The sequence below is a fragment of the Hemitrygon akajei genome, chromosome 7, assembly GCF_048418815.1.
Source record: "Hemitrygon akajei chromosome 7, sHemAka1.3, whole genome shotgun sequence".
NCBI lineage: Eukaryota > Metazoa > Chordata > Chondrichthyes > Myliobatiformes > Dasyatidae > Hemitrygon > Hemitrygon akajei.
In genome coordinates this window covers 51,429,280-51,455,558 of record NC_133130.1, presented here as the reverse complement: position 1 = coordinate 51,455,558, position 26,279 = coordinate 51,429,280, and the positions used below count along the sequence as shown (strand labels likewise).

Sequence of the window (26,279 nt, the reverse complement as noted above, 5' to 3'; positions counted from 1 at the left end):
GATAATTTTAACAGTGCACCTGTAGAAGTTAGTTGGTGTTCAGTATCGTTCCAAACCTTCTTAGTTTCCGAAAAAAGTTAAACTGACGCACCTTCCTTGTGATTGCATCTATGGACTGGGTCCAGGACGGGTCATCTGATCTGTTAATGCTCAGGAATTAAAAACTGTTGATCCCCCAGGGATAATTGCTCTCCTTTCCCTTCATGAAATCAGTACTGTAATTAGTTCTTTAGTTTTACTATTACATAGCAATTTACGCCCCCACCCATATTCAGTAATGTCTGGCAAAACATTAAAAGTTATACCTGATATATTTACTATTACTGTTACGCTACAGTATACAGTACACAGGACAATGTCAGAATTTTACACTCTTACTGAATTGAAAGTCATTGCCCATATTATCAGTATCTGGTAAAACAATGTATTAAAAGTTATACTTGACAAATTTACAACTACTTTCACGCTGCAATATCGCGATGATGTCAAGTTATTACACAACAATTTTACTCTCCATTACTTTACAAACATAAATGTTGGTATATTTTCAATCAGGAGAAAAAATCCCATACAAATAATATAGTCTGGGATTAAAAAGATGAAGCAACACAGATACAGAAATATAGAGCATCCTCTTGTGCTTGTGAAAATACAGACGTCTGCTTGAGTTTCAAATGGGAAGTGAAGCGAAGGCTGGTGGGCGTAGAGAGCGGGCGACCAGCAGAGGTGCAGTGTGTCTGCTCGAGCGGCTGGGGCGCTGTGACGCGACTGCGCCCGGCGAACGGGCGGGCGTGGGGGAGCGGCCGTGCGCCTGCAGCTGGGCCCGGGCCTCTGTGAGATGCCTGCGGGGGAGATCGTGATGTAGAGCAGCAGCTCCGCTCACCGAGGCTGGGCTCAGCTGAGTGGCGTGGGGGCAAGAATGGCAGGGAACTGTAGCAACTTCGCGGCGGCAGCGGCTGGCGAGATCATCCAGCTGAACGTGGGCGGCACCAGGTAAGGTGGGGGGCTGGCCTGGCACCAGGCGAGTGGAACGGAGGAACGCGTCGCTACGGGTGGGGAGGGGTTGGCTGGAATTTGGGCCGGGGACGAGAATCTGTATAACTAACGGGTGGGATCCTCCCTACCCTCGAATCTCTTAATTAGCTCGTTAACACTGTAATCTCCCCGGGGACCCTCAACAGACGATGTCAGCTGTGACACAGTGCTTGGCTCTTTCGTTCTTGACATTCCGCCCCAGAGTTTGCTCCCAAACTCTAGCCTAACATAAGAAGTACTGTGCAGTATCAGCAGCCTTTTGACGCTTTGTTTCCTCAGGTGTATATAAAAGTACACTTGCATAGAATTCTTTCGAGTTTGCTCCCAAGCTCTAGCCTAACATAAGAAGTACTGTGCAGTATCAGCAGCCTTTTGACGCTTTGTTTTCTCAGGTGTATGTAAAAGTACACTTGCATAGAATTCTTTTGAAGAAAGATATTTCCTGGTCATTATTTATCCCCTATCCAACATTATTGAAAAATATCTATAGGCTTTGATCATTTTATTTGCAGGAGCTTGTTGCACGCACATTTCCCACATTAAAATAGATGTAAAATGATTTGAACATCCTACATGGGGCATTTAAAACAAATAATGTGACTTGACATTAAGTCAGTTCTTCCATTTAAATCATAGCCTGCCATGTGTCTATTCCTGCTGTTTCTCCAAATTGCTTCATTTCATTTGGTTTAGAAGGGTGTAAAAATACATTGTAATCAATTTTTAACAGTACATGACTATAGGGAATGATTATAGAAAACCAAACTGGACTCTTTTAGAGAAATAAAGAACCTTATTGAAAAATGAAATCAAATCCTTAGAAAGAAATGACATTGTATTGGAAGGTGTAGAATTAGGTAGAGTTACAAAACTGCAGGGGTAAAAGTACCCTGACAGGCCTCTGAACAGTAGCCAGGATGTGGGCTACAAATTACAATGGGAGATAGAAATTACATGTAAAAAGAGCAATGTTATAATAGTGATTGGGATTTCAATGTGCAGGTAGATTGGGAAAATCAGATTGGTGCTGGCTCCCAAAAATTGGAATTTGTAGAATGCCTACCAGATGGCTTTTTAGAGCAACTTGTGTTTGAGCCCATGAAGGGAAAGGCAATTTTGGATTGGGTGTTGTGTCCCTAGATTTTATGAGGGAACCGAAACTAAAGGAATCCTTCGGAGGCAGTGATTGTAGTATGATAGAATTCACCCTGCAGCAAGAAAGGGAGAGGCCAAAGTCAGATGTGTTACCATTACAGTGGAGTAAAGTGAATTATAGAAGCACGAGAGGGGAGCTTGTCAAAGTTGTTTGGAAGGGAAATACTAGCAGGGAACACTAGCAATGGCTAGAATTTCTGGGTGCATTTCAGAAGTTGCAGGATAGAAACACCCTAAAGTTGAAGAAATATTCTTAAAGGATGAGTCAACTGTGGCTGACAAGGGAAGTGAAAGAAAGCATAAAATCAAAAGGGGGAGCATATAATATAGCAAAAATTGCTAGAAGTTAGAAGATTGGGAAACTTTTAAAAACAAACAGAAGGCAACTAAAACATCTATAAGGAGAAGAATGATGAAGTATGAAGGTAAACGAGGTTTTTTTCCCGATATTTAAAAAATAAAAAGTGAGGTGAGAGTGGAGATTGGACCACTGGAAAATGCTGCTGGAGAGGTAGTAATGAGGGACAAAGAAATGGCATATGAACTTAATAAGTATTTTTGCATCAGTTTTGACTGTGGAAGACACCAGCAGTATGCCAAAAATTCAAGAGCGTAAAATAAGGGGGCAGAGGTAAGTGTAGTTGGTATTACTAAGGAGAAGGTGCTTGGGAAGATGAAAAGTCTTAAAGTAGATAAGTCACCTGGAACAGATGGACTACAACCCAGGGTTCTGAAAGAGGTTGCTGAAAAGATTGTGGAGTTATTTATAATGATTTTTCAAGAATCACAAGATTCTGGAATGGTTCCGGAGGACAGAAAAATTTCAAACGTCACTCCACTTTGAAGTAGGGATGGAAGCAGAAGAGAGGAAATTACTGTTATAGGCAAGTTAGCTTGACTTCAATGGTTGGGAAGATGTTGGAGTCCATTATTTAGGATGAGGTTTCAGGCTACTTGGAGGCATATGATAAAGAAGGCCAAAGTCAGCATGGTTTCCGTAAGGGGAAATCTTGCCTGATAAAACTGTTGGAATTCTTTGAGGAAATAACAAGCAGGATAGACAAAGGAGAGTCAGAGGATGTTGTTTACATGGATTTTCAGAAGGCCTTTGACAAGGTGCCGCATGTGAGGCTACTTAACAAAATAAGAGTATTATAGGAAGATATTAGCGTGGTAGAACATTGGCTGACTGACCGGAGGCAGAGTTGGAATAAAGGGGTCTGTTCTGGTTGACTACCAAAAAGTGGTGTTCAGCAGGGATCAGTATTGGGACTGCTTCTTTTCATGTTATATGACAGCGATTTGGATGATGGAATTGATTGCTTTGTCACCGGGTTTGCAGCTGAGATGATGATAGGTAGAGGGCCAGGTATTGTTAACGAACCAGGGAGTCTGTAGAAGGACTTGGACAGATTGGGGAAATGGGCAAAGTGGTAGATGCAATATAGTGTAGGGAAGCTTATGGTCATGCACTTTGGGAGAAGGAATAAAGGCATTGTCTGTTTTCTAAATGTGGAGAAAATTCAAAAATCAGTGATGTAAAAAGACTTGGGAGGCCTAGTACAGGATTCCCTAAAGGTTAACTTGCAGGTTTAGTTGGTTGTAAGGAAGGTAAATGTAATGTTAGCATTCATTTCGAGGGGACTAGAATATAAAAGCAAGTTTGAGGCTTTATAAGGCATTGGTCAGATTGCACGGAGTATCGTGAGCAGCTTTGGGCCCCTTATCTAAGAAAAGATGTGCCGACATTGGACAGGGTCTAGAGGAGATTCATGAGAATGATCCTGGGAATGAAAAGGTTAATGAATGGGGTTTGTTTGATGGACTTTGGCCTGTACTTGCAGGTAGAAGAATGAGGGGGAATTTCATTTAAAAACACAACAAATATTGAAAGGCCAAATTAGAGGGCATGTTTTCCTATAGTGGGTGAGTCTAGGACCAGAGAGTTTTCGGTCTTTCTACAAATATTGCAGATGGTCATGTTTAAAAGCAGCATCAAGCTGTTGGAGAGTAAGTATCAAAAAGTGGTCACTGGTTGGGTGTTGTCAGTTTTCCAAGCTGTGTTGCTTTCTAAATAAAGTTTCTTGCAATTGAAGATAAACAAAATTGTGAACTGGTTGATAGTAAAACCGAGAGATTACAATAAACAATTCCCTTGATTCACTATTCTGCTTTCTCTATCCCTTGATGACCCTCTTGTGTATTAGAGCCATTTGTATTTACTGGATGCATGAGCAATTGCAAGTACTAATGGTTATTGTACATCATTTTTTGTTGTGCTACAGGAGTCTAAAGTGCATGGATTTTATCAGGTTATATGCAATTGGTAATAATCTTCTCAGAATCCACACATGGAGAGTCCTGTTATGAGTGGATGTACAGGGGTATTAAAATACTGGTGATTACATAGTGAACAAAGCAATTGTTTCCCAGAGCTGGTTTATGCAGTAATTGAGACAGGAAGATTTCACCCTGTACTCATTTTAAAGGCAGGCCAGACTAATGAGCTCACAGTCTTCTGGGTCAGCAGGGTTTAAGTTCGATGTGAAACGAGTTTGGCAGTCTTAGTCCAGCTGATCATGGGTCTCGGCCAGTGGGGTACAGCTGTCATTAATTAAACACGGATGTTCTCTTTATTTGGAAGCTAGAGGATATTTCGATGTGTAAAAAAGGCAAATGTTATTGATACAGCAGCAAGTGTAGTTGAATAAATCCTCCATATTTGTGACATTGTTGAGCTATGTTGGGGTAAAAGCAGAAAGAACTTTACGGATTTGTTAGCAATGCCATCTTCACTCGTAAAGTGATTGTTCTGGACATTTCAAATTGGTCGAGGTCTAGTCTAATGCTAGGTTCCCTCACATCGAACATAACCAAAACAAAATTGGCTTTAGTGGAATATTTCAGAAAACATTAAAAGGTTTCTCATTGTAGCAGCTATATGATCATTATAAAGCAGGCTTTAGTAACCAGTCAACATTACTGAGCAGAAATTGAACTGTCCCGAGTAGAATGAATTGTGTAGTGCTGCAAATTAATGCATAATGTGCTGGAATGTTGGAAAAGCTTGAATCAGTAATTACTGTAAGGTCCCTGTTTACATTTTGTGCCTTTCTGTGGTGTTCAGAAGATTTTTTTGATACATTTTGAAAATGTTATATTCTAAATTCATGATAGAATATAACATTTAAAATATAATAAACGGAGCTAAATTTTTTTCAAAATATAGACTTATAACCCATATCTTAATTGTGGAAAGAAATCTTTTGTTAAATGGTACAGCTAGTTCTGAAAAGATTGCTGTAACAGCACCTTGTAGTCAATTGATAGTTTATTTCCTCGGAAAAAATGATTGTTCTGGATATGAGCTCTCGCTGTTTCGTAGATGTGAGAATGTAAAAACTTCATTGTTTAGTCTCTGTAGGAGGGAGGTAATTGCCTAAGAAATCTAATTTATTTTCACCCAATTGAAGACTGTAGTTTAGTGCTCGGAGAAATATCAGTGCATAATTTTGTAAACTTAGAAGGTTCAGTATTTTCTTATGGGATTAGGAGAAAATGTCCCTTCTACTGAAACCAGTTTACACTTAAGAAAAGATGTAGTTACAGCAAATAGTGACTGCTATAATTGGAAATCTTGCATTTTATATATAAAAAGAAAATCTGTCAGCCAGATAGTTATATAATTTTTTGTATTTCTACATAAATGTTGAATATTTTTGTTCAGAGAACTGGCTATGCACTTTAATCTCATAAGGCCCGAAGTTTACTCTCACCCCAGTCAGGAAGATGAGCATAATTTCTCCTTGTCCATTCTCAAAATCACTCAGTCACAGCTAAGAATCTGTCTAGTTCTTGCATGCATGTTTGTCTTCAACAAGAATAAAATCTAGGACAAAACAAAAGCTGAAGGCAAAGAGATAGTCAGTGTTTTATGTCGAGACCCTCCAAAGCAGTGGTTCCCAACCTGGGATATACAGACCCTTTGCCTAATGGCATTAGTCCATGGCATAACAAAGGTTGGGAAACCCTGTTGCATAGCTTGAAGTATTTATGGAGATTCAAAAATCTTACAAGACATTGGTGCTTTAAAAAGTGATTTTTTTGGAATTGCAGATAATACCAATCAGAGAATAGTCAAGGCCCATGATGGTCCTTCTTGAACAGGCTTGAGGGCTTGATAGACACCAGTAGGAGTTGAGTCCTTACTTAAAGACTTTAGCTGCAGTTCCCCCAAGTCATCAGGGGTCACTAGTTGATCACCTCACTTATAAATCCTTTTAAGAAGTTGTAGTAGTTGTGGAGATTCTTGATTTGCCTTGTCTAGACTTTCTTACTTTTAGAGGAAAATTAGCATCCTGCGTCAATTTCACATGAGCAAACATTTTTTGGAGGTGGGGTATTTATTGCAATATAAAACTGTTAGCAAAACTAGTGTTGCTGGCAAATCCAACTTAATACCATCTCAGACTATCTGCTGGGGCAACTCAGCAGTTGAGCAACATTCTTGGAGGATGGGTGATATCATAGGGAAATTATTGATGTTTCAGTTTGAAAACTTGCATCATCAATTCATTTTTCCTTCAGCAAATGTTGTAAAACATGCTGAGTTCCTCCAGCAGACTGAGTTGCTTCATATTCCAACTCTGCAGTATCTTGCGTCTCTGTTTGGTGGCATTTCCCCAGCTGAAGGTAAAAATTCTCTGGCGGGGAAAAGGGAAAGAAAAAAAAGTTGTTTATAAAGAATCCTTCAGGGTTTGTTAGCATGATTACGTTACTTAAAAATAGTTCAGCATTTTGGATTGTTGATCTAGCAATCCGAGTTCTGATCACTTCTTTTAATAAGGGAACTTGAATTCAAATAATTAATCGGGCTGCACTGTAGTATAGAAATTGAAGTTGGTCTTGCACAGCTCCAGTAACCTGGATTTGATCCTTTCTTTAGATGCTGTCTGTGTGGAATTTGCAAGTTCTCCCTGCACCACACAAACAAGTGGTTTCCTTCAGGTGCTCTGATTTGCTTCAACACCCAAAGGTGTGTCAGTTAGTAGACTGGTAGGCTACTGGCTGAAAACTTTGACTGTTTACAGCATCCATGTACTGCCTGGTCTGCTAAGTTCCTCCTCCAGTATTTCGTGTGTGTTGCTTGGATTTCCGGTATCTGCAGTATTCTCATGTTTGTGACTTGCTATAACTTTTTCATTTCACTCAATAATCACTTGAACACTACCCATAATTAAACTAATGAAATATGTACTGTATCTAGTTACTAATGAATACAGTTAAATCTTTTATTACTGTTATTGGTAGGTTGAAAAATTATTTGAAAAATATATGGAAGAGTTTATAAAGTTAGATCTCCTTAAATTCCATCATTTATAACCTGAGGAGTCCTGTACTTTTATCCTGTTTTAATAACTTGGCCTCTCCTTTCCAGGAATATTTTTGTTGGAAGAGACAAAATAGTAAACTGATATACAGCTCAGTTGCAAATTTAACCTTTTTTTTTCCAGTAATTGCTCACCTTTATGCCATCATGCAGTCACATTAGAATTCAAGCTGCAAGCAGTTGCTGGGTTACACAGTACCTATAAGAAGTGTTCACCCCCTTGGAAGTTTTCATATTGTTTTACAACATTGAATCACAGTAGATTTAATGACACTGATCAACAGATTAAAAAAATACTTTTGCGTCAAAGTGAAAGCAGATCTCTACATGTAACACACACAAAAGTGGGGCTGAGATGGGGAAGGATCAACCATGATTGAATGGCGGAGCAGATTTGATGGGCCAAATGGCCTGATTCTGCTTTTATATCTTATGGTCTAAAATGCTGGAGGAGCTCAGAAGGCCAGGCGACACTTATGGAAAAGAGTATGGTTGATGTTTCGGGCTCAGACCCTTCGTCAAGATTGGAGAAAAAACGAGGAGTCAGATTTAGAAGGTGGGGGAGGTGAGGGAGAAACACAAGTTGATAGGTGAAACTGGCAGGGGGAGGGGTGAAGCAAAGAACTGGGAAGTTGATTGGTGAAAGATACAGGGCTGGAGAAGGGGGAATCTGGTAGAAGACGACAGAAGGCCATGGAAGAAAGAAAAGGTGGAGGAACACCAGAGGGAGGTGATAAGGTGAGAGTGGGAAATGGGTATGGTAAAGGAGGGGAGGAAAACGCCATCCCCTTCTCTCAATTCTTCTGTTTCTGCTGCATCTGCTCTCAGAATGAGGTGCTTCATTTGAGAACTAAGGGGATGTTCTCTTTTTTCAAAGAAAGGGGCTTCCCTTCCTCCACCATCAATGCTACCCTCAATGTATCTCTTCCATTTCGTGCTCAACTGCTCTCACTCTTTCCTCCCCCAACCCCACCAGTCATAGGGTTCTCTTGTCCTCACCCACCACCCCACCAGCCTCCGCATCCAACACATATTTCTCTATCTTCTGCTATCTGCAACAGGATCCCACCACCAAGCACAACTTTCCATCCACCCCAGTTTTCTGCTTTCCACCGGGATCACTTTCTCAGTGACTCCCTTGTCCATTCATCCTTCTCCATTGATCTCCCTCCTGTCACTTAACCTTGCAAGTGGAACAAGTGCTATACCTCTTTCCTCACTACCATTCAGGGCCTTAAACAGTCCTTTGGGGTGAGGTGACACTTCACCTGTGAGTCTTTTGGGGTCATCAACTGTATCTGATGCTCACAGTCTGACCTCCTGTATATTGGTGAGACCCACTGCAGTGAGCACTTACGCACTGTCCGCCAGAAGAAGTGGGATCTCCCGGTAGCCACCCATTTTAATTCCACTCCTATTCCCATTCTGACATGTCAGTCCATGGCCTCCTCTACTACTGTGATGAGGTCACACGTTGGAGGAGCAACACCTTATATTCTGTCTGGGTAGCCTTCCACCTGATGACATGAACATCAGTTTCTTAAACTTCCAGTAATGCCTCCCTTCCTTCACCATTCCCTATTTCCATTTCCCCTCTCACCTTATCACATCCCCCTGGTGCTCCTCCCCACTTTCTGTGCGAAAAAGTTATTGAAAAGCACAAGTCCGGAGATGGATACACAGGAATTTCCAAGTCACTGAATACCCTTTAGAGTACAGTTAAGTCAATCATCAGGAAATGGGAAGAATATTGCACAGCTGTAAATCTGCATAGAGCAGGTTGTCCTCAAAAACTGAGTGACCATGCAGGGGGACAAATGAGGGAGGCCATCAACAGACCTATGACAACTCTGGAGGAGTTACAAGCTTTAGTGGCTGAGATGGGAGAAACTGCGCATACAACAACTGCTGCCTGAGTGCTCGACCAGTCGCAGCTTCACGGGAAAGTGGCAAAGAGAAAGTCATTGTTGAGAAAACTTGCATGAAGACTTGGATAGAGTTTGCCAGAGGGCATGTTGGAGACTGAAGTCAGCTGGAAGAAGGTTTGAAGGTCTGAATAAACCAGAGTTGAACTTTCTGAAGTCTAAATGCTATACAGGTGTCCCCCGCTTTACGAATGTTTGCTTTACGCCACTTTGCTTTTACAAAAGACCTACATTATTAACCTGTTTTCACATTACAAAGAGGATTTTTGCTTTTACAAAATTTTTCCCATATAAATTAATGGTTCTTTACACTATTTTGGCTTAAGAATGGTTTCATAGGAACGCTCTACCTTTGTGGGGGGGGGGGGGGCGGGGAACACCTGTATTTGGCGAAGCCAAACAATGCATATCATCAATAACATACTATCCTTACCGTGAAGCATGGTGGTGGCTGCCTCATGCTGTTGGGGTGCTTTACTGCAGCAGGCCCCGGAAGGCTTGTTAAGGTGGAGGGTAAAATGAATGTGGCAAAGTACAGGGAAATCCTGGAGGAAAACCTGATGCAGTCTGCAAGAGAATGCGACGTTTGAGAGAATTTGTTTTCTAGCAAGACAATGACCTCAAACATAAAGCCCAAGATACACGGGAATGGCTCAAAAACAACAAAATTAATGTCGTGGAGTGGCCAAGTTTGTGGCTGGATTTGTAAAGGGCTGTTCATTCACAATCCCCATGCAATCTGACAGAGCTCGAGCAGTTTTGTAAAGAATAATGAAGAATGGGGGAAAATTGCAATGTCCAGATGTGCAAAGCTGATGGCAACTTATCCAGACAGACTCAAGGCTGTATTTGCTGCCAAAGGTGCAACTACTAAACACTGACTTGAAGGGGGTGAATACTTATGCAATTATTTATTTTAAGTTTTATATTTGTATTTAATTTAGATCATTTTGTAGAGATCTGTTTTAACTTTGACTTGAAAGAGTCTTTTTTCTATTGATCAGTGTGAAAAAAAGTCAAATTAAATTCACTGTGTTTCATTGTCGTGAAACAATAAAACATGGAAACTTCTGGTGGGGGGAGTGAATACTTTTTTATAGGCACTGTATTGGATTCCACTCTTGCGAAGCAACTGGAAACCAAATGCAATTAAAATCTAAAGCCTCAAGTTATCAATTAATGCAAAGGCCTGAAAGTCAAAACAAAAGATTATCATTTGTATCCAAAATTTGTAGTGAGAAGAGGAATGCAGTGGTGATAGGAGATTCCATAGTCAGAGGAACAGAGACAAGATTCTGTCGGCGAGATAGAGACACTGGGATAGTATGTTGCCTTCCAAGTGCAATGGTCAGGGATGTCTCGGATTGGGTCCATAGCATTCTACTGGGGGAGGGGAAGCATCCAGAGGTCTTGGTACATACTGGCACCAGTGACATAGGCAGAAAAGGTGAGGAAATCCTGAAAAGAGATTTTAGGGAGCGAGGTAGAAAGCTGAAAAACAGGACCTCCACGATAGTAATCTCTGGATTGATCCCTGTGCCATGCACCAATGAAGGTAAGAATAGGATGATTTGGCAGGTGAATGCATGGCTGAGGAACTGGTGCAGGTTCAGATTTATGGATCATTGGGATCTCTTCTGGGGAAGGTACGACTTGTACAAAAGGGACGGGTTGCACCTGAACCCAAGAGGAACCATATCCTTGCGGGTAGGTTTGCTAGAGTGGTTCGGGAGGGTTTAAACTAATTTGGCAGGGGAATGGGAACTTGAGTGAAAGTGCTGAGGATGAAGTAGTTGGTTTACAAACAGAGGCAGTTTGTAGTGAGACAGCTAGCAAGGAGAGGGGACATAGCCTCAAGATTCAGGGGAGTTGATTTAGAATGGAGATGGGGAGGAACTGCTTTTCCCAGAGAGAGGTGAATCTATGGAATCCTTTGCCCAGTGAAGAAATGGAGGCTACCTCAGTAAATCTCAGTAAATATATTTAAGGCAAGGTTGGATAGAATTAAGGGTTATGGAGAAAAGGCAGATAGGTGGAGATGAGCCTACTGCTGCTCCTATTTCTTATGATCATAGGGCAAAATTGCAGTCAGCTGGATAAGTTGCAATGTAAACATTGGACAAAATTAAAAGGGGTGAATACAAGCCTAAAGGTGTTATATTTGAATGTGCACAGTGTATGGAATAATGTACATGAACTTGTAGCGCAGTTATAGATTAGCATGTATGATGTGGGGGCATCACTGAATGTTGGTTGAAACAGGATTATAGCTGGGAACTTATTGCTAAGGATACACATTGTACTGAAATGACAGGCGGCAGAATGGGTGGCGCAGCTCTATTTGTTTAAAAGTGAAATCAAATCATTAGAAAAAGCTGACATAGGATCAGAAGGTGTTGAATTGTTGTGGATACAGCTAAGGAACTACAAGTGTAAGAAGACCCTGATAGGAGTTATAGACAGACCTCCAAACAGTTGTAAAGATGTCATCCACAAACTACAGTGGGAGATAGAAAATGCTTGCCAAAAGGGTAGTGTTACAACAGTCATGTGGGATTTCAATATGCAGGTAAATTGGGGAAATCAGGTTGGCCCTGGATCTCAAGTGGTGTTATTTCTAGAATGCCTAAGAGATAGCTTTTTAGAGCAGCTCATAGTTGAGGTCATCAGGGCATCATCTATTCTAGATTGGGTGTTGTGCAATGAACCGGAGTTGATTAGAGAGCTTAAGGTAAAGTAACCTTTAGGGGAAAGAGGTGATTATAATATGATAAAATTCACCCTGCAATTTGAGAAGGAGAAGTTAAAGTCAGCTACATCAGTATTACAGTAAAGGGAATTACAGAGGCATGAGAGAGGATCTGGCCAGAATTGATTGGAAAAGAACACTGGCAGGGATGATGGCAGAGCAGTAATGGCTGAAATTTCTGGAAGCAATTCATAAGGCATAGTATATAAACATCACAAAGAGAAAGAAATATTCTAAAGGCAAGGTGACACAACTGTGGCTAATGAGAGAAGTCAAAGACAGCTAAAGGCCAGAGAGAGAGAGCATATAATAGAGCAAAAAAAAAGTGGGAAATTTGAGGATTGGGAAGCTTTTAAATGCCAACAGAAGGCAACTAAAAAAAGTATGATAGAAAAGGTAGAATACGAAGGTAAGCTGGCCAGTAATACTAAGGAGGATACCAGAAGTTTCTTCCGATACATAAAGTGTAAAAGAGCGGTAAGAGTGGATATTACACAACTGGAAAGGTAGTAATAGGGGTGGTGAGGTAGTAATGGGGGACGAGGAAATCACGGAGGAACTGAATAAGTATTTTTCATCCATCTTCATTGTGGAAGACACTAACAGTATGGTGGAAGCTCCAGAGTGTCAGGGATCAGAAGTGTGTGAAGTTGTAATTACTGGGGAGAAGGTCCTTGGGAAGCTGAAAGGCCTGAAGGTAGAAAAGTCACCTGGACCGAATGATGTTCACCACAGGGTTCTGAAAGAGGTGGGTGAACAAATTGTGGAAGCATTGTAATGATCTTTCAAGAATCAGTTGATTCTGACATGGTTCTGGAGACATGAAAAATTGCAAATATCACTCCACTCTTCATGAAGGGAGAGAAGTAGAAGAAGGGAAATTAGGGGGAGGTGAGGGCACATGATAAAATAGGCCATAGTCACCATGGCTTTCTTAAGGGAAAATCTTGCCTGACAAATCTATTAGAATTCTTTGAAGAAATAACTAGCAGGATAGACAAAGGAGAATTGGTGGATGTTGTGTACTTGGATTTTCAAAAGCTCTTTGACAAGGTGCCACACATGAGGCTGTTTGACAAGGTAAGAACCCATGGTATTACAGAAAAGATACTAGCATGGATAAATGAATAAAGCAGTGGCTGATTAGCAGGAGGCAAAGAGTGGGATTGAAGGGAGCCCTTTATGGTTGGCTGCCGTTGACTAGTGGTGTTCCACAGGGGTCTGTGTTGGGACCACTTCTTTTTCCTTTACATGTCACTAACTTGGATGACAGAATTGATGGCATTGTGGCAATTTTGTGGACGATACAAAGATAGCTGGAAGGGCAGGTAGTTTTGAGGAAGTAGAGGAGGCTTAGACAGGTTAGGAGAATGGACAAAGAAGTGGCAAATGGAATACAGGGTTGGGAAGTGTCTGGTCATGTACTTTGATAGAAGAAATAAAATGTAAATTATTTTATTTTCCAATCTTTTTATTGTTATTATTAATATCAACATAATAAGATTAATACATAGATAAAGGGATTACAAACATACAAATTTAAACTGAACATGAAAGGATACATAAGCAATAGTTACAATATAAATGAGTCTTCCCAAATCATGAACAATACAAGTAACATATAAACAAAGCAAAACTAGGTATATCATAATATATATTAAAAAAAGAGAAAAAGTAAACAAAAATTTATGCTAGAAAAACGAATCTAACAACCTAATAACTAATAAGGAAAAAAAAGAAAAAAAAGGAAAAAAAATAATGATGAAAAAAAATGGGCTGTTTATAATATCTAACAAAAATACAAAATCATCAGTGTCGTCAACTCCGATCCTCTCAACATATGTAAAATCAAAACTGGAAAAACAAATAGGCTTGGAACAGGGTCACATTACATCATATGAAAATATTAAGTAAATGGTCTCCATATCTTTTCAAATTTAATAGAAGGGTCAAATACAACACTTCTAATTTTTTCTAAATTTAGACATAACATAGTTTGAGAAAACCAATGAAATACGGTAGGAGGATTAATTTCTTTCCAATTCAACAAAATAGATCTTCTAGCCATTAATGTAAGAAATGCAATTATTTGACAAGCAGAAGAAGATAAATGGACTGAGTCCATCATTGGTAAACCAAAAATTGCAGTAATAGGATGAGGTTGTAAATCAATGTTCAATACCGTGGAAATAATATCAAAAATGTCTTTCCAATATTTTTTCAAAAGCGGACAAGACCAAAACATATGAGTTAAAGACGCTATCTCAGAATGACATCTGTCACAAATAGGATTTATATAGGAATAAAAATGAGCCAATTTATCCTTGGACATATGAGCCCTATGCACAACTTTAAACTGTATTAATGAATGTTTAGCACATATAGATGATAAATTGACTAATTGAAGAATTTTATCCCAATTCTCAATAGGGATAGTAAGGTTAAGTTCTCTTTCCCAATCATTTTAAATCTTATAGAAGGGCTCTGAACGTATCTTCGTAATTATATTATAGAGTTTTGATATTACCCCTTTCTGAGAAGGATTTAGTTCTAACAAATTCTCCAAAATACCTGAAGACTCAAGGTTTGGAAAGGTAGGAAGTACAGTATTTAAGAAATTCCTAATCTGTAAATATCTAAAAAAATGAAATCTAGGCAAATTATATTTATTAGATAATTGTTCAAAAGACATAAAACAATTATCCAAAAATAAATCAGAAAATCGTAGTAATCCTTTAGTCTTCCAAGCTGAATAAGCTTGGTCTATAATAGAAGGATAAAAAAAGAAATTGGATACAATAGGAATATTTAAAACAAACTGAGTCAACCCAAAAAATTTCTGAAATTGAAACCATATACGTAAAGTATGTTTAACTATCGGATTGTCAATTCGTTTCTGCAATTTAGAAAGAGCAAAGGGAAGAGAAGACCCTAAAATAGAACACAATGAAAATCCTTGTACAGATTTAATTTCCAGGTTCACCCAATGAGGGCTAAAAGATAAATCCCAATCCTTTAACCAACATATCAAATATCGGATATTAACTGCCCAATAATAAAATCTAAAATTAGGCAATGCCAATCCACCTTCCTTCCTTGCCTTCTGTAAATATTTTTTACCTAATCTAGGATTTTTATTCTGCCATATATATGAGGAAATTTTTGGATCAACATTAGTAAAAAAAGATTTCGGAATAAAAATTGGTACCGCTTGAAATATATATAAAAACTTGGGTAAAATAATCATCTTAATAGCATTAATCTGACCTATCAGAGATAAAGATAATGGTGACCATTTAGTGAACAAACATTTAATCTGATCGATTTAAGGGTAAAAAATTAACCTTTAATAAGTCCTTATAATTTTTTGTGATTTTAATCCCCAAGTATATAAAAGAGTCCTTAACTAATTTAAAAGGTAAATTTCCATAAATTGGAACCTGTCTATTTAAAGGAAACAATTCACTCTTATTAAGATTTAATTTATACCTGGAGAAATTACTAAATTGAGCCAACAATGATGTAACTGCAGGAATGGATTTCTCAGGATCAGAAATAAATAATAATAAATCATCTGCATATAATGATAACTTATGTATATCCGTCCCACGAGTAATGCCAAAAATGTTCGGTGATTCTCTAATAGCAATTGCCAAGGGTTCTAAAACAATATCAAATAATAATGGACTAAGAGGACAGCCTTGTCTAGTACCCCGAAATAAACGAAAAAAGGGAGATTTTTGATTGTTAGTAAAAACCGAGGCTACTGGAGTAAACTGGATCAGTTTAATCCAGGAAATGAATGTCGGACTAAAATTAAACTTCTCAAGCACAGTAAATAAGTATGGCCATTCAACTCTATCAAATGCCTTCTCCGCATCTAATGAAATGACACATTCTGAGGTGCTATGTGAAGGAGTATAAACAATATTCAATAATCTCCTAACACTGAAAAAAGAATAGCAATTTTTAATAAAACCAGTTTGATCTTCCGAGATAATTTGAGGTAATACCTTCTCCAGCCTGGATGCCAGTAACTTGGAAAAGATCTTGGAATCTACATTCAATAAGGATATTGGTCTATAGGATGCACAGTCAGTAGGGTCTTTATCTTTCTTCAATATTAAAGAAATGGAAGCTCTATAAAAAGATTGTGGCAGATTACCCAATCTAATTGCTTTTTCAAAAACCCTGCATAACCAAGGAGAAAGAGTAGAGGAAAAACATTTAAAAAATTCTACTGTATACCCATCTGGACCTGGTGCTTTCCCAGAATTCATAGAGGAAATAACTCCTTTAATTTCTACATCCGTAATAGGAGTTTCTAATATTGAAAGATTATCTGATGATAATTTTGGAAAATTCAATTTCCCAAGAAAATCATACATGATATTATAATCATGAGGGAATTCAGAATGATACAGGGAGGTATAAAAATCTTGAAAAGATTTGTTTATCTCATCATGGTTAACTGTCAAATCACCATTCTGCTGACGAATCTTAATAATTTGGCGTTTAACCAAAGCATTCTTCAATTGATTAGCTAACAGTTTACCCGATTTATCACTATGTATATAAAAATCAGATCTGGTTTTCATTAATTGATTTTCAGTCGAAGATGTAAGTAATAAACTATGTTCCATTTGAAGTTCAACCCTTTGTTTGTAAAGCTCCTTACTAGGACCAGTTGAATATTTCTTGTCAATCTCTTTAATTTTATCAACCAATAAAAGAGTTTCCTTCTTAATGGAGAGAAAAGTTTAAAAATCTGAGGTGCAAAGGGACTTGGGAGTCCTTGTGCAGAATTCTCTAAAGGTTAATTTGCAGATTGAGTCAGTGGTGACAAAGGCAAATGTGATGTTCATATTCACTTCAAGTGGACTAGAATATAAAAGTAAGGATGTAATGTTGAGCCTTTATAAAGTACTGGTGAGGCCTTAGTTGGACAATTATGAGCAGTTTTTGGCTCCTTATCTAAGAAAGGATGTGGAGCGGAGAGCGAGTTTATAAATCTGGCGGGAGCAAACGGTGTTGAGAATGGCGAGGGTGGAGCACTGTGGGAGGGGTGTGGGACACGTGGCAGAGAAAGGATGCTGAGGGCAGGGTGTGGCATGTGTGTAGACACACCCAGCCCTGAGATACCATGCACATCATTTGATTTCAAACAATAGGGTTATTGATCATTACAGAATGTCTCTGCAGTGCTTCCCACTCCCTCCCTTCCCCCACTCCTTTTGCAAACCATGATTCTCCTCTCCCTGCCCCTTCTCACCCTCAGTCCACAATAGAGACGCATGTCAGATTCAGATTGATGATCACTCATGTATATTATAAAATTAGTTTATTATAGTATTATGCAAAAGCCTAAAACACCCAGTGAGATGTATGTGGCTAAGGCTATTACAGTTCTGTATGTCAAATGGAAAATTGGCAGAATTTAGGCAGATGGAATGAAATGCTGACAAACATGAGGTGATGGTTTTAGGAAGTCAGATAAGAGTAGAACATTTGCAGAAAATGGTAGAGTGCTAATTAATGCAAATAAATAGAGGGTCTTTGATGTTATAGAGTGCAGAAACAGTGCAGAAACAGGCCCTTTTACCTCTTCTAGTTCCTGCTGAACCTTTAAACTGCCTAATCCCATCAACCTGTGCTTGGACCATAGGCCTGTATATCCCTCCCATCCATGTAGCTATTCAAATTTCTCTTAAATGTTGAAATAAAACCACCATCCACCACTTCTGATTGCAGCTCATTCTGCACTCACCACCCTCCGAGTGAAGAAATTCCCCCTCATATTCCCCGTAAACATTTCATCTTTCACCCTTAACCCATGACTTCTAGTTCTAGTTTCACCCAACCTCAGTGGAAAAAAAAAGCCTGTTTGCATTACCATGTCTGTATCCCTCATAATTTTGTATATCTCTATCAAATTTCCTCTCATTCTCCTATGCTTTAGGGTATAAGTCCTAACCTATACCACATTTACTTATAACTTGGGTCCTCCAGTTCTTGTAAATTTTTCTGCACTTTTTCAGTCTTATTGACATCTTTTCTGCAGGTAGGTGACCAAAACTGCACAGAATACTCCAAATTAAGCCTCACCAACGTTTTATACTTCAATGTTACGTACTAAGTCCTTTGCCAAAATAACTCTGTGTGACACTATTTACCTGTGATTTCACTGTCAAAGAATTATGGATCTGTATTCCTGGATTCCTCTGTTCTACCACACTCTTCAGTGCCCTGCTGCTCACCATGTATGCCCGACTGGTTGTCTTCTCAATGTGAAACATCTCACACTTGTCTGCATTAAATTGCATCTGCCATCTTTCACCCCATTTTTCTATCTGGTTCAGATCCAACTGCAAGCTTTGATAGCCTTCCTCAGTGTCCACTACACCCCCCCATCTTAGTGTCCTATGCAAATTTGCTCATCCAGTTTACCACATTATCATCCAAATCATTGATTTAGATGACAAACAGCAACATAACCAGCACCAATCCCTGCTGCACACCTCTAGTCACAGGCCTCTAGTCAAGAGGCAACCATCTACAACCACTCTGGCTTCTCCCACAAAGCCAATGTCTAATCCAGTGTACTATCTCATCTGGAATGCCAAATAGCTAAACCTTCATGACCAACCTCCCATGTGGGACCTTGTCAAGGGTCTTGCTAAAGTTCACATAGATAACATCCACAGCCTTGCCTGGTAACTTAGTCGAAAATCTCAATAAGATTGGTTAGTCATGACCTACCTCTTACAAAGCCATATTAACTATCCCTAATCATTCCCTGTTTATCCAAATATTCAGATATCTGGTCCCTTATGTTACGAACCCCATAACTAGATCACTTACCAGCAAAGATAGAGACATCCGTTGAAGTCTGATGATACTATTTTTAACAGTATTTATTAGTAAAAATACACAAAAATAATATCAATGCAAATATACAGATAATATACATCGTCAATACTAAATCTAAAAGTGCGGGTATAATAATAATCAATAAGAAATAAGCTCTATCGTTGTCTAGGGGATAATGTATTGTCCGATGGAAATATAAAGTTCACTCAGTTCATGCAGGCTGCAACCGTTGGGGACCGCTGTGTTGCAATTCTTGGAGAGAGAGAGAGAGAGATAGGATGGGAACAGTTTCCGCTACGGGTTTTTTTCCAACCTTCCTTTATGATTTCGATCTGTCAGGTGTCTCGTTGCCGTGGCCGTTCAATTGTGACCTCTCCTTTAGCTAAACCGTTCTTCCGTGGTAAGCCCGTCACCCCAGGCAAGGGAGGACGCACACGAGCCCCCACCGGCTTTCGCTATCAAATGATGTGACGAGATTTCTAGCGTTTCTCCTGGTGCGTCTAAAGGGGTTGTTCCCCAGACCCCTCTTTTATCCTTACTCACGGGGTCTCAGATGTCAATCAGGTTGGGATGATGCAATCCCTCAACCAGACCACTCTGGTTGTCCCCTGAGGGGTTTCAATGAATAGTACAGTACTCAATACACAGTTCCGTCTCCACGAGACAATAGTGGTTATCAGTGTTTCCGTTTCGCTGATGTTAGGACACATTCCAAACCTTGTGTATTCTGGATGTCTCTCTCTCATTTCCTGGGTCTCAGACCCGAAATAATAGCGATTTTGCGATTCTCAAAAAGGAGGGGGCGACTGTGTACCCTTCAGCCCCTCAGAGTTGCTTCACATTCGTAACACCCCCTTCTAGGATTTTTGCCACAGGTAAAAATTAATTAATACAGAGTCTTACAGGATTTCAGAATCTAACACAATACAAAAGAGTTTTTTTTTCACTACAGAGTAATACAGTTATACATTCAATTCAGCATCTAAACAGTTAGCAATTACATTGTCACTTCCTTTAATATCTTAATATCTTGGACCTTAATAAATTCTTGTAGCATCAGACTCCAATTTAATAACCACCTATTTTTATTCCTTTTCTTCAGCAAAGCAAAACTAAAGAGTTGTGATCTTAGCTTACGTGTATACTACAAAAGTTCATGCAAATACTAATCTTTATTTTACTTTAAAACTTAACAGTCAATCTTCCATGGTGTTGTCTTTATTAGTTACATGCTTTGTCGAAATCCCTTAAAACCGGATCCTGTTATTTAAAGTGGCATCCCGTCAACCCTCGCCCCTTTTCCAGTTAACTCCCACGTGGTTAGCTTGCGCACCAGTGTGGAATAGGCTTTTGCATGCTCCTTTCATAGGAGTTATTTTATCAACAATGTTTTCTAAACGTAGCCCATTGGCTGAATTTCCACACAATTCTTTATTTTTAAGCAAGTCGTTAGTTTTATCTTCAGGACCCTTCATTCTATTGGTTTTCAGTTTAAAAACTGCAAGCGATCCCTCTTTGTCCAAACAGCATTTTAAATTCTGCCACTTCACAGCACACTCTTGAATAACAATAGCGTGTGGGGCACCTTTACATTCCAAATCAACCTGTAATTGATTTGCAGGCACCGTGTTAACAAGCCATTGTCCCTTAAGCCTGGTTACTGCTTCTGATACCAATCCAGACTTTAAATTTTCTTCATTCAATTTAGGAACTACACTTTTCCCTTTTCCTTCAATAATAATATTCACCTCACCACCTTTTATCTCCTGACTAACTTTTAACACACCTTCGAACACAAACAACTGGGAATTCTCACTTCCCACTAGTACCACGGTTAACCCTTTCTTCACTGAACCAAGTCCATCTGACCCACAAGGACTGCATTCCTTTTCAACTGAATCAAATACCTCAGACATTTTCTGAGTTCCATTACTACGTGCATCCACATCTTGAACACACTCAAACGGGACATCTGCCCCTTCCAGGCTTTCAATACCCGTACCCTTTTCAAATTCTGAGTGCCCCTGATCCTCCCAGTTACTCTGGGCAACTCCCTTCCGGAGTAAACTCAACCTTGCGGGCTGAAACAACCTCATCTGCCAACCCAGCAGACTTCTTCAAGGTAATGGCATCCTTTTCATCTAGGACTGCCCTCATTTCATTATTGGAAACACCTTTAAAATTTTCAGCTTCTTCAAACAGTTCTGTCAAGCCAGACAGATCATCCATGTCCAACCCTGGATCTTTTAACAGCCTTATCTGTTTCTCATTTTTACTCCGTGCCTCTATAAATTTCCTCCTGGCTAAGGGCAGGACTACCTCCTCTCCCTTACTCTCTTTCACCTCCCTATTCTCTGTTTTACCTCCCTCTAACCCCTCTCGGTACAGGGTCAGTAAAAACGTCTCAGCCAAATCGATACTGACCTCTTTCTCGACGTGCTGCGAGTGGTCGCGCATGTGGGATAGATCTCGGAATCTAGGGGCGGGTCCTCAACACTTACAGGCTGGCTCGTCAGCTCCATGGCCGACCACACTTCACCACCAGCTAAATTGTTACCCAGAAGGATATCTACGTCAGTTCTCGGAAATTCTGATCGCACCCCTATTTCAACTGGTCCAGATACCAGCTCACAATTTATAATGATCCTATGCAAAGGCACAGCTTCTGTCCCTTTTCCTATGCCTCTCAAAGCCACCTCTCCAGTCTTGGGACCAAAATCTAGTACCTTACTGCGAATCAATGACAGCTCAGCTCCAGTGTCTCTCCAGATCCGCACTGGAACTGGTGTGTCTCCCTCTTTCACAGACATGGTTCCCTCTGAAATAAATTTCTCAGGCCCCTCTCGTATTCTGTCTACCTGGGGCTTTCTCGTTGATGTACTGATCACTACAATACATCCTGTAGGGACTGCTGCTTTCCCTTTTCCTGTCTCCTTCCTCGGAGCAAGGCACTTAGATGCGATATGACCCACCTTTCCACAATTAAAACAGATCAAGCCAGGACCCCTCTTGCCGTCTTGCCTTTCCTCCTCCTTATTTTTACCACTAGCTCCCGGCTGGATCTCTGCCTTAGCCGGCGGGCTTTCTCTACCATTCCCACGCTCTTTCTGGTAACTCTTATTCGAGGAAAACTTTGTCTTGTGGGTTAGGGCATATTCATCTGCGAACCTAGCAAATTTGGATATGGACTTATTCGGCTTCTCGTTCAAATACATCCGGATATCATCTGAAACACAACCTTTAAATTCCTCAATCAGAATTAACTCCCTGAGATGCCAAAAATCTTCTTCCACCATTTCTGCTGCACACCAACGATCCAAGAGCACACCCTTCTCATAGGCAAACTCTGCATACGTCTGATTCCACCCTTTCTTTAAATTTCTGAACTTTTGTCTATAGGCCTCAGGTATCAATTCATAGGTCCGAAGAATGGCCTCCTTTACTTTCTCATAATTCTCAGACTCCTCCTCCTCCTCCATGGACAACGCCGCATATGCCCGTTGTGCCTTCCCTTTTAACACACTTTGTAACAACGCCACCCACTGATCTCTGGGCCACTTCTGACTCACTGCCACCTTTTCAAAATGCAAGAAATAACTTATCAACATCCGTCTCCTCAAACGGAGGTACTAACCTGAACTCTCTACTAACATTAAATCTCTCCTCTCGGTCTGGCCCTTGAGCTCTTCGCTCTTGCCTGAACTTCTCCATGTCCAACTCATGTTGCCTCTGTTTCTCCTTCTCCTCATACTCCCTCTCCTTTTCGGCTCTCTCCTTCTCTTTTTCAGCTGCTTCCAGCTGTTTTAACTTAATTTCATGCTCCCTCTGCTTCTCAGCTCTATCCTGCTCCCTTTTCACCTCTAACTCCTTTAGCTGAAGCTCATGCTGCCTTTGCTTTTGGGCTCTTTCTTCTTCCTTTTTGGCTGCTTCCAGCTGTTTTAACTTAATTTCATGTTCCAACCTTAATTACTCCAACTCTAACTGAGCCGTCCCACTAGCTGGTACCATTTCAGGGATATTTTCCAATACCTCAGCCGAAAACATATTCTTCACAATATAATAATGAGTTATGGCCCACCGCACCTCCCGCTTTTTCATTGACAACCTCACCTCTGCGAGATTTAGTCCTTTCGCAATATTTATCAAGTCCGACTTTGTGGCACCCTCTAGCGCCTCCAGAGTCGGGTTTTCTATGAATTCCTCTACGTCCATCTTTGCTGGTTTCCCGTCTGGTTACCCGCGCAACCAGATCCAAGTTTGGACTTAAAAGCCCGATTTACTGGCCCTCCAATTTGGTATCAAATCTCGAGACGAGGCCCCACGTTGTTACGAACCCCATAACTGGGTCACTTACCAGCAAAGATAGAGAGGTCCGTTGAAGTCTGATGATACTATTTTTAACAGTATTTATTAGTAAAAATACACAAAAATAATATCAATGCAAATATACAGATAATATACGTCATCAATACTAAATCTAAAAGTGCGGGTATAATAATAATCAATAAGAAATAAGCTCTATCGTTGTCTAGGGGATAATGTATTGTCCGATGGAAATATAAAGTTCACTCAGTTCATGCAGGCTGCAACCGTTGGGGACCGCTGTGTTGCAATTCTTGGGGAGAGAGAGAGAGAGATAGGATGGGAACAGTTTCCGCTACGGGTTTTTTTCCAACCTTCCTTTATGATTTCGATCCGTCAGGTGTCTCGTTGCCGTGGCCGTTCAATTGTGACCTCTCCTTTAGCTGAACCGTTCTTCCATGGTAAGCCCGCCACCCCAGGCAAGGGAGGACGCACACGAGCCCCCACCAGCTTTCGCTATCAAACGGTGTGACGAGATTTCTAGCGTTTCTCCTGGTGCTTCTAAAGGGGTTGTTCCCCAGACCCCTCTTTTATCCTTACTCAGGGGTCTCAGATGTCAATCAGGTTGGGATGATGCAATCCCTCAACCAGACCACTCTGGTTGTCCCCTGAGCGGTTTCAATGAATAGTACAGTACTCAATACACAGTTCCGTCTCCACGAGACAATAGCGGTTATCAGTGGTTCTGTTCCGCTGATGTTAGGACACATTCCAAACCTTGTGTATTCTGGATGTCTCTCTCTCATTTCCTGGGTCTCAGACCCGAAATAATAGCGATCTTGCGATTCTCAAAAAGGAGGGGGTGACTTTGTACCCTTCGGCCCCTCAGAGTTGCTTCACATTCGTAACACTTAGAATACCTTCCAATAACTTGCCAACTACTGATATCAGGCTCATTGGTTTATAATTTCCTGACATATTCTGAGAATCTTTCTTAAAGAACGGAACAACATTAGCTGTCCTCCAATCCTCCAGCACCTCACTTGTGGCTAAAGACATTTTAAGTATTTCTGTTAGGGGCCCTGCATTTTCTGTACTAGCCTCCCACAGGGTTTGAGAGAACACCTTGCTTGGCCCTAATTTGCCACAAGATAGCAGACAACTCCTCTGTAAACAACAATAACACACAAAATGCTGGTGGAACACAGCAGGCCAGGCAGCATCTATAGGGAGAAGCACTGTCGACGTTTCGGGCCGAGACCCTTCGTCAGGACTAACCGAAAGGAAAGATAGTAAGAGATTTGAAAGTAGTGGGGGGAGGGGGAAATGCGAAATGATAGGAGAAGACCGGAGGGGATGGGATGAAGCTAAGAGTTGGAAAGGTGATTGATGAAAGTGATACAGAGCTGGAGAAGGGAAAGGATCATGGGATGGGAGGCCTCAGGAGAAAGAAGGGGGGGGGGGGGAAGCACCAGAGGGAGATCGAGAACAGGCAAACAACTAAATATGTCAAGGATGGGGTAAGAAGGGGAGGAGGGGCATTAACGGAAGTTAGAGAAGTCAATATTCATGCCATCAGGTTGGAGGCTACCCAGCCGGTATATAAGGTGTTGTTCCTCCAACCTGAGTTTGGATTCATTTTGACAATAGAGGAGGCCATGGATAGACATATCAGAATAGGAATGGGACGTGGAATTATAATGTGTGGCCACTGGGAGATCCTGCTTTTTCTGGCGGACCGAGCAAGTGCTACACCTGCCCTTACACTTCCTCCCTCACCACCATTCAGGTCCCCAGACAGTCCTTCCAGGTGAGGTGACACTTCACCTGTGAGTCAGCTGGTGTGGTATACTGTGTCCGGTGCTCCAGGTGTGGCCTTTTATATATTGGTGAGACACGACGCAGACTGGGAGACCCTTTCGCAGAACACCTACGCTCGGTCCGCCAGAAAAAGCAGTATCTCCCAGTGGCCACACATTTTAATTCCACGTCCCATTCCCATTCTGATATGTCTCCTCCCCTTCTTACCCCATCCCTGACATATTTAGTTGTTTGCCTGTTCTCCATCTCCCTCTGGTGCTTCCCCCCCCCCCACTTTCTTTCTCCCGAGGCCTCCCGTCCATGATCCTTTCCCTTCTCCAGCTCTGTATCACTTTCGCCAATCACCTTTCCAGCTCTTAGCTTCATCCCACCCCCTCTGGTCTTCTCCTATCATTTCGCATTTTCCCCTCCCCCCACTACTTTCAAATCTCTTACTATCTTTCCTTTCGGTTAGTCCTGACGAAGGATCTCGGCCCGAAACGTCGACAGCGCTTCTCTCTATAGATGCTGCCTGGCCTGCTGTGTTCCACCAGCATTTTGTGTGTGTTGTTGTTTGAATTTCCAGCATCTGCAGATTTCCTCATGTTAACTCCTCTGTGATCTATATACAGTACATGACCTTGCTGCTGCTTCACCTGGCATCAGAATCACTGGCATATGTCATAAAAGTTGTTGTTTTGTGGCAGTAGTACAGTGTAATACATAATTAAAAATACTGTAAATTACATTAAGAAATGTGTGTCCTCATGCTGGGGAGGCTAGTGCCCAAGATGGAGCTGGCTGAGTTGGCAACTTTCTGCAGCTTTTTTCTGATATTGTTCAGTGGCCTCTCTATACCAGTTGATGGTGCAACCAATTAGAATGCTGTCTGCAGTGCATCTTTAGAAAGTCTTTTTAAACTCTTTCTATAGACTGTAGACTCTGTGTCTGTCTCTCAAATAAATACAAATGCAAAAGAAAAGTGTTCCCCTATACAACCTTCTGTCACCTGCCCTGTCTCATTTCCTAATAGGAGATCTAGTATCACACTCTC

General features: G+C 40.7%; 1 protein-coding gene across 1 annotated transcript in view; it reads left to right on the top strand.

Moving 5' to 3' along the window:
* The first annotated feature begins 769 nt into the window (after positions 1–769).
* kctd3 (potassium channel tetramerization domain containing 3) overlaps positions 770–26,279 on the top strand; it is a 107,009-nt gene continuing 81,499 nt past the window's right edge. Inside the window, exon 1 of the mRNA XM_073050839.1 lies at positions 770–993. Coding sequence (XP_072906940.1) covers positions 920–993 — 74 coding nt within the window. The 5' untranslated portion in view covers positions 770–919. The remainder of the gene's footprint in view (positions 994–26,279) is intronic.